This window comes from Anabrus simplex, chromosome 1 (genome assembly GCF_040414725.1).
Source record: "Anabrus simplex isolate iqAnaSimp1 chromosome 1, ASM4041472v1, whole genome shotgun sequence".
Lineage (NCBI taxonomy): Eukaryota > Metazoa > Arthropoda > Insecta > Orthoptera > Tettigoniidae > Anabrus > Anabrus simplex.
In genome coordinates, this window is record NC_090265.1 from 44,082,111 (window position 1) to 44,099,960 (window position 17,850).

The 17,850-nt window shown below is 42.0% G+C and overlaps 1 protein-coding gene across 2 annotated transcripts in view; it reads left to right on the forward strand.

Moving 5' to 3' along the window:
- The window catches only part of LOC136860792 (glucose dehydrogenase [FAD, quinone]), a 29,785-nt gene extending 24,355 nt beyond the window's left edge, over window positions 1–5,430 (forward strand). The window contains exons 2-3 of one of the 2 annotated variants that reach the window (XR_011017611.1): window positions 1,946–5,065; window positions 5,152–5,430. Coding sequence is in view for 1 of the 2 variants with exons in the window: in XM_067138781.2 (XP_066994882.2) it covers window positions 1,949–3,790 (1,842 nt within the window). In the remaining variant the exon portion in view is untranslated. Of the gene's footprint in view, window positions 1–1,945 lie in introns of both variants that reach the window. The other variant, XM_067138781.2, reaches the window with a different exon arrangement.
- The last annotated feature ends 12,420 nt before the right edge of the window (window positions 5,431–17,850 follow it).

The following is a 17,850-nucleotide window of genomic DNA, read 5'->3' on the forward strand; positions in this document are numbered from 1 at the left end:
GGTGGCAGATTGCCTATCAATTATTTACCTAATCATAAAATTTGCACACATCATAAATGAGCCAAGAATAACACATTGCAATGCTTCTTTCGGATATTAACTTGTGCAACCTATAGGAAGTGTTAAAATTCGTATTTTAACTGATATTGGTAAGAAACCAATATTATTAACTAATATTATTAGTATTACGTTTCATAGAGTTACTAGGTAATAATATTAGTAATTAGTTTGTGAGTCAAAACTATTAGTACATATACCTAACAATATTAGTAAATTGTTTCATAGACAACATGACTAATAAAATTTACTCATATTATTGGAATTATTTCCATAAGCGTATTTTGACTCATAATCCACAATTTAGTGAAACCAAAAGGAAGTGGTTTTTCATATTTTGGTATAAAATCGTGAAAACCAGTTAAATGATCGACTGTGATTCAAATAGTGATGTGGAACGGCGAGTGTAGGTATTCACCGTTCAATAATGTTTAGGCAAAAAACAGCCTGTGCTGGTATGTTGCACTCCTCGAGTTTGTAGAGATGCACAGTATCACTGTGTTTGTGATAAGCATGGGGTTTCAGTCTGCAGAGTTGTGACTGCGATAGATGACCCCTTCTTCAAAATGTTGTGTGTTGATCTGCTGACTATCGTGAAGTATTTGCCACATTCAGCGAACTTGGCAGTATTCCTTTAGTTTGTGGAGTACCTGATGGAACCCTCAAAATTCATGCACCGACCTTACAGCATTTGTTGGCCGATACGGGAAATATTCCTTGGACGTAATGCACGTATGTGAACCAAATTTGAATTCTACTATATTTGTGCGAATTCATCAGGTAGTGTCGGTGATTCTAGAGTTCTAAGGCTAAATGACTTGAACAATAAGATGGTTAATGATTGGAGACCTTTCCCTGGTGCAGTTATGCTCGGAGCCTCCATTTCTCCCTTAAAATACCTTGGCTTATACCACCAGTAAACCAAAAGTTTGCTAGTCCATCTCAACAGAGAATTTAAAGAGGACATAAAACAAAAAAGTAAATAAATAAGGAGGGTTATAGAGTGTGCAATTGGCTGCTAATAGTTGACGCTATAACTCAAGCACTTTCCGCAAAGAAACTTTCCTCTCTCACATTGTTTTTACTTCTTTTATCAATTTTAATGTGTATCAAATTCACAGCAATGGAAATATCAAGTGAGCCTATGGAACATATATGGATTAATAGCCGGTTGTAGTCAAGCACTAGCCTACTGCTAGGAACAAACGCAAACCAAGAACATACGAAACAAACCGATTCTAACCTACCTTTGTATCAGCTTACTAATCAACTAATATTTTGAGTGAAGCCATTTTATAAGTCATGTGTAAATCTTTACGAAACAGAATTTGGTTACGAATAATTCATTTTTTGTGTTCTAATATTATTGGTTAGTTTTTTGAAACAGGGCCCAGGATTTAATTATGAATCCTGTCGTAACTCCTCTATTTGAATTACCGTCATCCTTAATTTTCATTTTCACGGTAAATTGACTCCTCCATCTCCAGTCTAATACAGTTGTGTTCAGAATTTTTAGAAGTTTATTCTTGTTAATGGATGTTACCAAATCAATGCAGTAAAGGCAGAATGATGTGGGTAAAACTCCCCGTCCAAAAGCGTCTAAATTTAAAAATGAATTTTCCACTTCTGGAGAGACGAATGGCCCTGCGGCTCACTCACCCCATACCAAAAATGAGTACCAGGTTAATTCCTGTATTGAAAGATAGCCGGGTATGTGACTAGCCAATCTCTCCCACCTAATGCCAAAGTTACGGGTAGTGGAATCCTGTACCTTCTAATCTTCCAAGGGCCTGCATGGAGATGAATTTGCTTTTGCTTTGCTTGCTTGTCTTTGCTTTTCGATTTATGTAACTATTGCGTTGTATAACTTGTAGTTTTGATGTTCCAGGAAATGTCTGCAGACTGCTGCTCGTGCGGCTTCGAGGACCCACAGTTCCTGGCGGGGACATGTGGCGCCACTTTCACTCTCTTCATGGGGCTCGTCAATTTATTGTTGAGCAAGCAATGTGACATAGCCGACCCCTGCCATCGTCTTGGGAGAGATGGCTCAACTCTTCTCAAGGAGGACAATCTGGAATATGACTTCATTGTAGTGGGGGCTGGAGTCGCTGGTCCCGTGGTCGCCAGTCGCCTGAGCGAGAACCCTCAATGGAAAGTGTTACTAATAGAAGCTGGACCCGAGGAACCCACAGCCACTGAATTGCCAGCATTCGCCGTCAGCGCCGTGGGCACCAGCCTGGACTGGAACTATACGACAGTGCCGCAGGAGGGGGCCTGCCTTTCCACGAACGGGGTCTGTAGTTGGCCCCGTGGGAAAATGGTCTCTGGAACTGGTGGGATGCAGGGGATGATGTACACAAGAGGACATCGCAATGTTTATGACTTGTGGGAAAGTTTAGGAAATGATGGTTGGGGATTCGATTCCGTTCTGCCTTACTTCATAAAAGCAGAGAAAAATAAGAACCCATCACAAGTAGATGAAGGTTACCACGGTTTTAATGGTCCTCTTGTTGTTCAGCAGTTTTCAAATCATCCTCCAATGGCTGAGGCTGTAGTGGAGGCTGCACAGTTCCTAGGATATCGTACGGGAGATCTGAATGGTAAGAACCAGACCGGTGTTAACATTGCACAAATGATGGTTGACGATGGTCTCAGAGGAAGCACCCCAAGAATGTACTTGAGACCTCACTACAATAGAAGTAATCTTCACCTTTCCATTAATACTCACGTCACCAGGGTACTGATTGATCCCGATACTAAGAAGGCTTATGGTGTGGAAGTATTGTTGGACAATGGTGTCACTAGAACTATTCAAGCCAAGAAGGAGATAATCCTCTCAGCAGGAGCTATAGGTTCACCTCAGATCCTTCTCCTATCTGGTGTTGGACCAAGGGAAGATCTGGAAGACCTCGGAATTTCCGTAGTCAGCGATATTCCAGTTGGACGTAACCTCCATAATCACGTTTCAGTAGGAATTGGTTTCTTGGCCAACGATACTGGCTATGAAACCCTTACTCTTGAGGCCTTCAGCGAATTTGTAAGAACTCACGGTGGCCCAATGGCCGGTACTGGGCTGACCCAAACCACAGCCTTCTTGAAATCCAAGTACGCTGAGGATGATATTCCCGATTTACAAGTGTTTTTCGATGGCTTTAATGCCGCTTGTTCCCGAACTGGTCTACAAGAGGAATGCAGTGATGGAAGTCTCTCTACATGTGGAAAGCGTTACATTTATTCTAGACCGACCAACGTTTGGCCTCTAAGTGTTGGTACTCTCAAGTTGAAGAGTACTAACCCTCTGGAGTACCCAATTTTGGACCCCCAGTACTTGTCCGTTGAGAAAGACGTAAATGTTCTTGTAGAAGGCCTTAAACTGATGATTGAAATTAGTAAGACGCCTGCTCTTCAGCGATGGGGTCTCGAAGTGGACACCACACCTGTAGCGGGCTGTGAAAATCTTAAGTTCGGCACTGATGAGTACTTTGCTTGTGTGGTACGTCAAAATACAGGTCCTGAGAACCACCAGGCAGGTTCTTGTCGAATGGGACCTGTTGGAGATCAGAATTCTGTCGTAGATCCTCAGTTGCGCGTGATTGGAGTGGAAAACTTAAGAGTAGCAGATGCTTCCATCTTCCCACGCGTTCCTAATTCCAATCCTATCGCTGGCATTGTCATGGTAGGAGAAAAGGCCGCTGATATGATTAAGGAAACTTGGAATAACGCCAAGTTTTAACACACTACACTTTCCAGGACATGAGGGGAAAGTTCTAGTGTGTTTCAGAGATATACCCTTACTTCCATCAGCTTTACTTTGACTTCCTACTTCGCTGTGAATTTTCTACTTAATAAATGTTACTGTCAATGAATTTTGCACGAAAAACGTTGTTGCTATTATCACCGTTACGAACTCTTATATCACTTTCAAAGCTTTCACCTCACTCTAGTGCAGGTTTCGCTGCTTGACACGCTGATCGCATCTTGGTCCTGTCCAGTTAATCGTGAAGGTGTAATTGAAGTTAGCGAGTGGCTTCCTGTATAAGGTCCAGCTAACACTTCTTGGGTCGACCACGAGATCTATTTCACCACGGATGCTTCATCGCGGCGTAAGGCGTGGCCGTACCACCTGCTGCGGGTATCGCGTGTTTTGTTCTCAATTGGAGCTATATTCACGATTTTTGGGTATAATGAGTGATAATCCCAAAGTGTCCTGGACTCACATTCCGTTGCCTACTTGATAAGAAGGGAAATATCACTCATCCCAGGGAAAAAAGAGAGTCAAAAAATTAAAGTTCTCAGGGAAGCATCTCTTTGTTTATAAACAATTCGAAATCACCGATTCGTCGAATGTTGTCAAACCATTCTGAGTTACATGAAACAGCTTTTTGATTTTGTTTAATACAAAATATTAATGAAGTATGTGAATGAAATGGAATTCTCCTATATTGACCTGGTATTACTTTCTTATGTGGACCAGTCAAAACCAAAGTGTTGTAAGTCACATTTGGGGAGTGTCTGTTCATAAGGTACTATTTCCACGTCAAAATTCTCTTTAGTTCTTCACCCACCTACATTGCAGGAGTTGAATACAATCGAATGTCACCAGCAAGTACAGACCAGAAATATGTAATTCCTTAAGTAGTAACATTCCCAAATATAGGTACGTTGCATTTGACTTTTATTATACGTTTCCCTGCATTTTTCCACAACTTTCTTACAGTGGAAATAGCGCTTGCTGAATATACAGTCCTCGTTTGTGTATTTCTATCAAGTACAATTTAAGAGTTCTCATTAACTAAAGCAGCTGTGTAAATTCACAAATTTACAATATAATAATATCAACGTCCACCGTAACTAAAGGAAGTAACATTTGGTTATTTATTGAATATTACGACGAAATGATTCTTCTTGTTAGTGTCATGAGATAGAGATATTTGACCTTGGTAGGTTTCTGCAAAAATTAAGATAAGCCATTTGTTCCGCGGGATGAGTGATATATTGAGTACTGCAGGTATTCATGGAGTGACCTTCAGGTACCTTCCACGTCACAATATAAGCCATTTGTTCCGCGGGATGAGTGATATATTGAGTACTCAGGTATTCATGGAGTGACCTTCAGGTACCTTCCACGTCACATTGGACATTACAGAAACACGTCTTGTAAGGGGGTGATTACGTAGGGAATAATAGGGCTGTGCTATGTTTCTAGGTCTCAAGCTTTGAGAATTTTGTTATTGTATTCTGTGTATCACAGAGGTTTTTACTCTCATTTTGTAAGTGATGCTATTTAAGTATTTATACCTCACTGAACTGAGTGGGAGACTAAGATATATATCTGTGATAAAAGTAAGAAATAAAGGTTTAATTTTCTAGTCATTCTGTTTTACAATTGATCAAATATCCTTTAAAACTAATTCCTCTTTCCTCAGCCCAGTCTCCTTAGCTGATTCATCGTAATATGTTCTGGAAATGCTACAAAAGAGATTTATCACCGATCGTTGGAATCTCTCGAAGTTGAATGAATGATGGTGATGATGATGCTTGTTTTTAAGAGGGGCCTAACATCTAGGTCATCGGCCCGTATGGTACGAAATGAGACGAAATGCGATGACAATTTAAAAGTACAAAATTCATCCACTGACCAGAATTCAAAACGTGATGATGAGGAATGAACTGATGAACATGAATTTAAAACAATCAGTGGATAAGACGCGCAATGCTTCACATTCCCATAAACAATATTACTGACCAAGGGACTGCTTCCAGAGCCCAATTGTGAATCAATGACCCTTGTCTAAATGGGCAATATCTATGTCAACGATCCCGCATAATGGTACTTATCGCTAGTGAAGGAGAACCATGGCATTTCTCAAGTTGCGGTACTAATCAAAGGTCGCGTAAACTCACGGTGTTCCAAATATTATGGTACTACTCACAAGTATTGTACCTCGTACAGGTAACGCATACCTATGGCGTTTCTCATAAAATGACGCCACTCATAGCCAACGCAAACAAATGAGGTTCCTCACCTAGGTGTACTAATAACGGGTGCGGGTATTCCCGTGGTGTTCCTCACATAGTGGGTACTAATCACAGGCAACGCAGACCGACGGTGTCGCTCATATAGTGGTACAACTCACAGGCAACGCCCTGACCCTGGTGTTGCTCACATGGGTACGACTCACGGGTACTGGAAACCCACAGTCCACACGCACTGCTGCTACGAATCACAAACCTATTGTGTACCTAATATAGTGGTACAACTCGCAAGTAAAGGCGACCCATGGTGTTCCTCGCGTGATGGTACTAATGAAAAGTAGTTTCATGGTTCTAAGACAATCATCCCTTGGTCGCCCCTTTTAGTCGCCTCTCACGACAGGCAGGGGATACCGTGGGTGTATTTTCGTCTGCGCCCCCCACCCACAGGGGGTAGAGAGAGAGAAAAAGAAGAAAGAAGGGTCCGTCACTTCGAAAAATGAAGTAACGGACAAGGAAAGGCAAGGGCCATGAAGGGCGTGAAAATGAAAGACTCCCTAGGTCTCGAATGCTCTAATACCGTCGGGATCGGAAAAGAACAAGAGTTGACCAAGAGAGGTTGGATAGGATCGAAAGTGAGGAGCCTGGCACAAGTAAGTGGAAGCAATGTCAAGGCTCAGCTAAGGGCCCCGTGGTCACCAACACACACTCCCAAGTTGAAAGCCCCTTGGGCCCCTTTTAGTCGCCTCTTACGACAGGCAGGAGATACCGCGGGTGTATTCTACATGTGCGTCCCCCACCCGCAGGGGGTAATGAATGAAGGAATGAAGGAATGAATGAATGAATGCTCTTCTCTTCCAGCCACGGAAGGCCATCAACTGAAGAGAGAGTCTTCGTTTATTGTAATACAAATTAATACAGGGAGATTTAGTTTTAGATAGTAGGTACTACATACAAAAGGTATTCCAATTAGAGAAATTATACAAAAATGTTAAAAATATATGTTAACCCCCCCCCCCCACCGCATGGCACAGCAGCCCCGAAGGGCCGTGGCCTACCAAGAGACCGCTGCTCAGCCCGAAGGCCTGCAGTTTACGAGGTGTCGTGTGGTCAGCACGACGGATCCTCTTGGCCGTTATTCTTGGTTTTCTCACCGTCACACAGCTCCTCAATTGTAATCACGTAGGCTGAGTGGGTCTCGAACCAGCACTCAAATTCAGGTAGAAATCCCTGACCTGGGCGGGAATCGAACCTAGGGCCTCCGGGTAAGAGACAGGTACGCTACCCCTACACCGCGGGGCTGGGTACGAAATGTATGTTACGTACCCACTAAAAAAAATATACAACCTTAGCCTTCTGAGTCATTTCATAGATCTTAACCATGTTATAGGGTCCAGGATACCTCCTCTTGTGTATTCACACTACATGTGAATGGACTAAGACAATGACCAGAATTCCCCTCCCCCAATCACTGATGGCCACCAACTTGGGGAAAGAACACCTGCGCATCCCAATCATTGCATAATCTATCGAAGTTTGCAGCAAGTAAACGCATTGGATCTCAGAAAAATTATTCTCAGAATACCGTCAGTTGCGTTTACTTTGCTATGGAAAACATAAATGAAGGTAAGAAGATAAGGTTAAATTCTTCCACAAAATATTAGATGAACTCAGCAGAGAGAGAAGAAGAGAGAGTAAGTAGTATTTTCGTTGTGTTCTTCCCTTTTAGAAATTTGCGTTCTTAGTCAGGGCAGTGTTTTGTCCTGGAAATATGAACTTCCACTGAAGAACGAGAAGATACCTTAGTGTTTTTAGATCTTCATTCAGCGTCCAGTTCATCAACGATGCAGTATATGTAGTGTGAAAATTTTATAACAGTCCAGATAGAATTTGAGGGTATTTAATTCCCGATTTGAACGATAAAATAACTTGATACTTATCGCGATTTCCTGGCAACCCAGTCGCATTCTGATACTTTCTTTTTTACTTAACGTCGCACTGACACAGATAGGTCTCATGGCGACGTTGGGATAGGGAAGGCCTAGGAGTGGGTTGGAAGCGGCCGTGGCCTTAATTAAGGTACAGCCCCAGCATTTACCTGGTGTGAAAATGGGAAACCATGGAATACGATCTTCAGGGCTGCCGACAGTGGGATTTGAACCCACTATCTCCCGTATGCAAGCTCACAGCTGCGCGACTCTAACCGCACGGCCAACTCACCCGGTCATCCTGATACTGAACTTTCGCAAAGCATGCCTCATGCTGGAACTAGGAAATATAATTTCTTGGCCACTGTGATTGTCAGAGCGTGATGTTATTCGAAATTCTCTGTACATTCTAATATTGGAAAATTAATATAAGCGAGCAGTAATTGATAGAATACAATGAAGCACTCATTATTTCACCCCCTCAAATACGTAACACTAGTTATTAGAGGACTACAACTTTTCCTCGTCAATATGCAAGGTATATTTAATATTTTCGTGTGGCTATTTCTAGCCGAGTGCAGCCCTTGTAAGGCAGACCCTCCGATGAGGGTGGGCGGCATCTGCCAGTTGTAGGTAACTGCATGTTATTGTGGTGGAGGATAGTGTTATGTGTGGTGTGTGAGTTGCAGGGATGTTGGGGACAGCACAAACACCCAGCCCCCGGGCCACTGGAATTAACCAATGAAGGTTAAAATCCCCGACCCGGCCGGGAATCGAACCCGGGACCCTCTGAACCGAAGGCCAGTACGCTGACCATTCAGCCAACGAGTCGGACAATATGCAAGGTTATATACCTACATACCCTCCCCGTTTCTTTTTGACATAAATGTCTAATGGCTGGGAGTCTTCCGAAGTTTTGTGTTTCGTGACACGACAAAATGTGTGACGGAAGTGTAACCATAGCAACCGTGCAGGCTATAGCTTTGTTCGTGCAGCAATATGAAACTGTCCCCAACTGTCAGGCGCATGCGCACATGCACTTCGCTGGAAGCGTTCGTGCAGAGAGAATTTGGTGTTCTGACTGCTAGTCTGTTGTTCTTGCTGGCGTGGATTCCAGTTTCGTCAGTTTGAGAACAGTCAACAGAATTTGGGGATTGTTTTCGGATTTGTAAACGAGGCATGCGCATCAGCCTCGGTCACACCTGGTTCACATTGCACAGATCCTTATAAATATATTATTGTCCCATGTTTTCTTGACAATAACATTCCTTGACGGCGGTATTCGTAAATACATTCTTAAAATTAAATGTAATAATTGCACATTCTGTTTAATGAACATATATGAACGGTTCATTTTCATCTAGCACATATTCTTAAGTAGAAACAATATCCTGCCTCTGTGGTGTAGTGGTTAGCGTGATTAGCTGCCACCCCGGAGGTCCGGGTTCGATCCCCGGCTCTGCCACGAAATTTGAAAAGTGGTACGAGCGCTGGAACGGGGTCCACTCAGCCTCGGGAGGTCAACTGAGTAGAGGTGGGTTCGATTCCCACTTCTCCTCCAGGCAAATGCCGGGATGGTACCTAACTTAAGGCCACGGCCGCTTCCTTCCCCCTCCCTGGCCTATCCCATCCAATCTTCCCATCCCTGCACAAGGCCCCTGAGGCCGCCTGGGCGAGGTACTGGTCATTCTCCCCAGTTGTATCCCCCGATCCAAAGTCTGAAGCTCCAGGACACTGCCCTTGAGGTGGTAGAGGTGGGATCCGTCGCTGAGTGCGAGGGAAAAACCGAACCTGGAGGATAAACAGATTAAGAAGAAGAAGAAGAGAAAAACAATATCGCGTTAAAACACATGTGAACTGTCAGTGTAAGTCTAGGTACTGTAGATAAACTAGATATATTTTAATATTTACGTTCGGTAGAACACAAAATCAATCAATCAATCAATCAATCAATCAATCAATCAATCAATCAATCAATCAATCAATCAATCAATCAATCAATCAATCAATCAATCAATCAATCAATCAATCAATCAATCAATCAATCAAATATAAATTAATTGGGAAAGGTGCTGACATCTAACGGCAATATTTATTACTATGTGACCGTTCACGCAGGAAAGAATCTGAAACCGTTTCCAACAGTTCCTAACCCGCATATGCGCTCTTGTAAAAATCATAAACCATCACATATTTGCTGCACGAAGAAAGCTTATGTCGTACGGCTGGTTGCCATCTCAAATTAGCAGCCGTTGATGGATGCCCATGACCGGGAGACATATTTATGATCATTTGATTTTCGCAAAGGGAAAAGTGGTTTCATTTTTGGAGATAACCAATCCAACGAACTTGTATATCATGAATCAACGTAAAAAAACATTGGTACCTGTTCTTATACTGGTTGTTCGGGAGATAAGTACGAATGACCTTGCGGAACGTAGCGACGCATGTTCACAAGAATTCGTAAATTATGGTGTTTTATTAAATTTAGTGAAAGGTTTGTCCTAGGGAGAAGCTTGAGGTACAGTACGATGTTTGTTAGGTTGGTGGGGTTCGTTTGCCCAACCACTTTACTACCGTCCGTACCACGCTTTAGACAGTACTTATACACTGACTGACAGAGCAAATGCAACACCAAGAAGGAGTGGTCAGAACTTTATGCCAATTGCAGGGTAGACTGACGTCACTGAGGTATGCTCATGATGTGAAATGCGCCGCTGTGCTGCGCACGTAGCGAACGATAAATGGGACACGGCGTTGGCGAATGGCCCACTTTACCGTGATTTCTCAGCCGACAGTCATTGTAGAACGTGTTGTCGTGTGCCACAGGACACGTGTATAGCTAAGAATGCCAGGCCGCCGTCAACGGAGGCATTTCCAGCAGACAGACGACTTTACGAGGGGTATGGTGATCGGGCTGAGAAGGGCAGGTTGGTCGCTTCGTCAAATCGCAGCCGATACCCATAGGGATGTGTCCACGGTGCAGTGCCTGTGGCGAAGATGGTTGGCGCAGGGACATGTGGCACGTGCGAGGGGTCCAGGCGCAGCCCGAGTGACGTCAGCACGCGAGGATCGGCGCATCCGCCGCCAAGCGGTGGCAGCCCCGAACGCCACGTCAACCGCCATTCTTCAGCATGTCAAGACACCCTGGCTGTTCCAATATCGACCAGAACAATTTCCCGTCGATTGGTTGAAGGAGGCCTGCACTCCCGGCGTCCGCTCAGAAGACTACCATTGACTCCACAGCATAGACGTGCACGCCTGGCATGGTGCCGGGCTAGAGCGACTTGGATGAGGGAATGGCGGAACGTCGTGTTCTCCGATGAGTCACGCTTCTGTTCTGTCAGTGATAGTCACCGCAGACGAGTGTGGCGTCGGCGTGGAGAAAGGTCAAATCCGGCAGTAACTGTGGAGCGTCCTACCGCTAGACAACGCGGCATCATGGTTTGGGGTGCTATTGCGTATGATTCCACGTCACCTCTAGTGCGTATTCAAGGCACGTTAAATGCCCACCGCTACGTGCAGCATGTGCTGCGGCCGGTGGCACTCCCGTACCTTCAGGGGCTGCCCAATGCTCTGTTTCAGCAGGATAATGCCCGCCCACACACTGCTCGCATCTCCCAACAGGCTCTACGAGGTGTACAGATGCTTCCGTGGCCAGCGTACTCTCCGGATCTCTCACCAATCGAACACGTGTGGGATCTCATTGGACGCCGTTTGCAAACTCTGCCCCAGCCTCGTACGGACGACCAACTGCGGCAAATGGTTGACAGAGAATGGAGAACCATCCCTCAGGACACCATCCGCACTCTTATTGACTCTGTACCTCGACGTGTTTCTGCGTGCATCGCCGCTCGCGGTGGTCGTACATCCTACTGAGTCGATGCCGTGCGCATTGTGTAACCTGCATATCGGTTTGAAATAAACATCAATTATTCTTCCGTGCCGACTCTGTTTTTTCCCCCAACTTTCATCCCTTTCGAACCACTCCTCCTTGGTGTTGCATTTGCTCTGGCAGTCAGTGTATATATATGCGAAACTTGTAAGAAGCAATTTTAGGTACATCACGATCTGCAGCGCCATGTAGTATGCATGCGTAAGGTGTAAGAAAACTTTATAAAGACGTTTTACACTGGAAAATATTGTAATGCGTGTTAGAAAATGTCTAAGTCGTTCATCATTAAATACTACCTGATCTAAAACCACACAATGTTCAACATATTTTTTTGAAATAGGAACTTTTCGATACCATGTACAGAATGACCCGAAAGTCCTCTAACATTTGACGAGGCAATACTTCACGGAATATTGAAGGTAGAGAGATAATGATTGACAACCATGATTGACATGGCATGGGATTTTATTGGCACCGAAATAAAGTACACAAAATTACCATCAGATGGCGCTGGGCAGCAACACGTCAGGTACAAATTGCCACACATGCTTGAAATGACATGGGTTTTATTGGCACCAACAACGAGTGCACAAAGAGGCCAATAGATGGCGCTGGACAGCAACACATCAGTGATGCCGCATGAGACCCGTGTACGGTATAAAGGAGCTGTCGTGAGAGAGGGCGTCAGATGCGCCTGCAATCGCGGCATGTTGACATTACTAGAAAAGGCACTGTTAGTGAAGCTTTACTGTACTTTTTCCCTCACATTTTCTCGGTGCTACCAAACAATGGTCGTATGTCCCCGAAACCATGGCACTCATACGAGGGCTGAAAATAAAGTAGTAGTAGTAACGTAGTCTAGACACTCGCAGGAGATCGGGAATGCGTAAATAGGATACGGGAGCGGTCACATGGTGCTGTTGTCGATGTGTAGTATGCATTTGGCGGGAATCCAGTTGGGAGTATTGTTGCTGTGTGGCGTTGAAGTGAAGTGTGTCGATTTTGCCGCTCTGAAGAATGTTTTCTGTAACGGCCCAAGGACACGCAAAAACAAACACGGTCCGGACAACCAAATGCAAGAACAAGAAACAAATACTACTTACCTTGGGTGCAGTAAGTTACATAAATACTGTAAAATGTGGAAGGGACCCATAAGATAACAGGTAAAAGGCCAGGACGCAAAACAAAAATTTACCCTTGACAAATTACTTTAATTGGTTAGTATACCAAATGATAAGACAAGACCTTCTTAAGGTGGAAAAAATATTTAATAAATAAATAAATAAATTTCACTTACAATAAATTAAAACTGGAAGAAGTTTGAAAATCTCACAGTGTGTACTGTGACTTTCCTAAATTGCTGACTTATTTTACAAATATTATATATCTGCATTTTACTTGGAAATCTGAAATATCTGCATTTAAAATGGAAATTATGAAAATTAATATTCATTCAATAAAATACACACTCGTCTGACCTTGTACTCACACTTACTTGTTACCTGCTTACTTACACATACGTTATTTGAAGGGCGCCAGCTGCCACTCAGTGCAGCAATAATAGAAAGAGACTCTTGACTATCTCTAGGGTGTGGGGTAATAAGCTTACTTTTGACAACATACCATGTAAGTTCTGGGAAAAGGAGATTGGCGTTCGGTTTCTCCATTAATTTTGAGGTTAAGATATTTTACTTTCATTGAAATAAAACTATGAATTCGTTTGATAGAACAATATATATTCTTTAAATAATATATCAAAAAATAGTGAGTCTTGTTGCGATAAAACAGATGAGAATATGAAATTATGACATTGCAACTGAAAGAAACTAGGCATGAATTTGAATTCTTCTTGACCGGACATTTAACAATTTATACGAAATATTTCCCTCACTGATTCACTTGACTGTACCTTCAACACTTTGAGTGTAATTACGACGCATTCCTTGGATCTGGTGTTTACTGTAGATGTGTCACGCCTAACTTGGTGATACATCCTTGTGACTGCTTCTTCTCCATATCATCTGACTTCTTTGTAAGTCAATATGGTATTACCTCTTGGCAGGTGTGTCCCTCTGTGACTCCATGGTAAGCCTTTGCGTCCGTGTCTTCAACTAAGTGACAGACCAAGTTTTTGGTCTCACTCTCTCAATGACCAATAATTAATGGCTCACTGAGTCTTCACCATCTCTCGTTCACACTCGTTGACTGACCAACTAAGGCCTCTTGATCTAGTGGACTTCTTCACTGTACTGCATCCGTATAACTAATGACTCACGCTACAATATGCACCCACCTTTTATAGACGTTGGTTGAAACAGCTACGTAATCTCCAGAAATAACAATGACATACTCCCACAACGCGGCAAATATTACATACAGTTGTGAAACCGCCGCCGGCTAACTGGGTTTCTCAAAGAAAGTGAGCTCGGTGCTAACTAAATACGATGACGTAGCCATGGCTTGGCAATGACTTGGCAGAATCGCCACCAATCCTGCACAATGTACCAACGTCACATCCAATCTCTGATATATACAACAATTCTCACTGTACAGGTATTGAGTGTTATTCTACACATACGTATATATGCATACATCTAAGTACAATCTTGCACGCAACAGGCATTGCAAAATAGAATTGAATAAGACTGATAATTACAATAATAGTAATAATATCACAGATAAAATAATAATAATACTGACATAATAATAATAATAATAATACAGATAAAATAATAAAATAATAAAAATACAGATATCATCTTGTAACGGGATTTTAACCGTTACAATTCGCCTCCCTCATAAATAAATCGAAGAACAAAGAATCGATTGATTTATGAACAAAATTATATATATAACACTGACACAGATAAACACTTTAAATGAGTATACAACAATAATTTTCTTTTTCAACATCCATACATTTTATAAAATATCACAAATATGAGAATTTTTCTCGCACATTGCCATCGTAGATAACTGTTCAGTGTCCCATTCTCTTTTTCTCTCATACAAGAACTTTTCTCGCATATTGTTATCGCAGATAACTGTCCAATGTCCTGTTCTCAGTTTTTTGTCACACAGAACATGACAATGTAGCACTTATTCTTCCAATACACCAATACGACACTTGGTTCACACGCAAATCGCAGATGCTAGTTTTATTTTGCCAGTTTCTTACAAAAATTAATCATCTTATTATTATCTCATCAAATCTCACGTGAAGTACTTCTTTACATATATAATACTATAAACGCCGACAATATCCCCTTCCTGATCTTTTAAGGAATATGCACACTTCCCGATACGGTTCACAATAGTGAAATACCCCTGATACAAAAGAATAACTTCAAGATATTTCCCGCCTCTGCAGATGATGAAATGGAACTCTGAGTAGCACTCTGTCACTCAAACTGAATCAATTTTGCCCTTGTAAACTTACATATCTCAAAAAATCACATCCTACTTGGCAACAATAATTAAAGAATCAATACTATGGCTACAAGATGGTTCAATTATTCCGTAATCCAGCATAATGTTTATTTGTTCTCAGACGTCACTAGCATTTTTTAGTTGAATGGGGTACTTACCTCCTACAAACGATGAATGGTCATGTACTACAAATTTATGTTCATATACGTGTTCTTCCTCACTTACCACTAAATACCTCTCGATGCTTACCTAACATCGAACACAATTACTCCTCCCTGTAATTCACTCAAATTACCTCACGTCACTGCCTCATACCGACGATCCCTCAGATCCTGGTCGTTATAGACACCTGACACACTTCAACACATTTCCTCTCACTAGGAACACCTTCACTTACCTCTCATATATCTTTAAAGAACACACGTCACTAACACACTTACCTCAGACCATCATAATTAACACGTACTTCTTTGCTAGTTTCCTCATAGAACAAACACACACTACCTAAATCAAAGTCTACTCTACTTCCATGATTTGCAACCAAGTCAGCTCCTAAAATCACTGGATGCACAAGATCTGGTACAACAAGGGGTGGCTGAAACTTACAATTATCTTCAATTGACTGGTACCGCCATCATCTTATTTACTCACTGTGACTTACCCAACGGCTGTTATAATATCTAATAGTACCTTTGCTTACCTTCTTCGTATCACAATTTCCATCATCGGAGTTACTACATCACTATTTACTTCATATTCTCAGTATTATAAGTACTTACATCACTTAACAGAACACTTCTTACGTCGAACTTACTACTACCATTAATTACTTCATTATCTGCGACTACGTCTCTACTTAAATATCTCACTTAACATTACTTAGGTCACAATCACACTACTCTTAAATCTACTTTCACTACATAACTACTTATACTAAATACCTGTTCATTTTCTACCTTCAGCCTGTCCACTTACCGGTAACTTACCCGATTCCCTGTGAATCTGAAATACTCTGACTCGATAACGACACCTGGATAACATTAATATTAAGACTATCATAGTCTCTCTGATAACTCAAACCCGTACGCCTCCCATCTTCCGATTCTCTCTGGTTACTCCTCTGATCCTCTCTCTCATAACTCAAATACATACGCCTCCCATCTTCCGATTCCCTCTGATTACTCTTCCGACCACTATCACCATCAACACAACTATTAATCCTCTGCGGATCATGATTACTACCTCTTCTCTGGGACACGGCTAACATTTCTCCCTCTCTCTCTCTACAATACTACTTTCCCCAGACATCATGCGCTCTCACTCCCGCGCGCGCCCTAGCACACATTCCTCCCAAAGCCTATCAATGAACACTTTAATCTCTCCTAAATTAGACATATTATTCCAGTACACTCGAAACCATATTTTACTTTTACCGATAAACACATTAGACAAAATCTCCAACACGTATTCCCACTCAATAACATTATTCCTCAACTTACTTGCAAATCTTTTCTCAACTACTTTTACAAATTCTATCGAATTAAACTGTTTTCAAGAAAACTTGGTTAAATCACAATCCTTACTGAATAAACCACTCGCTACTATCACCTCTACCGCTGTCTTACCTCTACCTTTCTGCCGTATCACTCCCTGGCAGTTCACATCTTCTTCTTCTTCCTCCGCTGCTCTTTCAGCATTCTCTTCCACTATTCTCACGTCTTCCTGCAATTCTTCCTCTCTCTCTCTCACCTGCTGTGATAGCGTTTCCTGTTCGTTCTGTAGTTCACTGACTTCCACAAGTTTGCTTTCAATTTGTTCAATTCTACTAATCTGTTCCCTCGTATCTTCCCTAACTGCATTGTAAATTTTGTCCAATCTTTTCTCGACTACCTCATGAATTTCTTCCTGATTACTCGAAATTGTATTACTTAACAGTACGATATTGTTACTGTCCTCTGTGTATATTTCCTTGACTTGCTCCGTTTGAGTATGAAGATTGCTCCGATCCAACTCCCTTTGACTTTCAATTTCAACACACTCTTTGTTTGACTTACCTTCTAACTTAGATGTTTGATTATTTATCTTTATTATCTTAGTATCTATTTTACTAATGATTGCATTACAATTTTCGTTACTACTAACAATTAATTCTTTCATTTTACTACTATTTTCGTTATTCCTACTAATTATTTTATCCATTTTTCTACATAGAGAGTTACTCATTTCTTCCATCTGTTTATCCCTGTTTTCATAGAACTCGGTCATTTTGACCATGAACAAATTAACAAAATCTTGGTTCATCCCCCCCACGACTTCTTTTTGAGTTTCAGTGTGCTTCTTAAATTCTTTACTTTCCTGAATTAACTCAGAAGCTTCCATCGTATTCACCTGCTCCCTACTCTGAATTTCACCTTGGATGTCTGCAGAAGCAATGACCTCGTCGTCACATGACTTGTTACTGTCTTCCTTGTCCATCTTTGGTTCACTAGTGATAGTACGCGATCTCAAATTAATTTCCCTCTTCAAATCCCTTGACATATCCCCAAAATACAAATATATATCACAAAA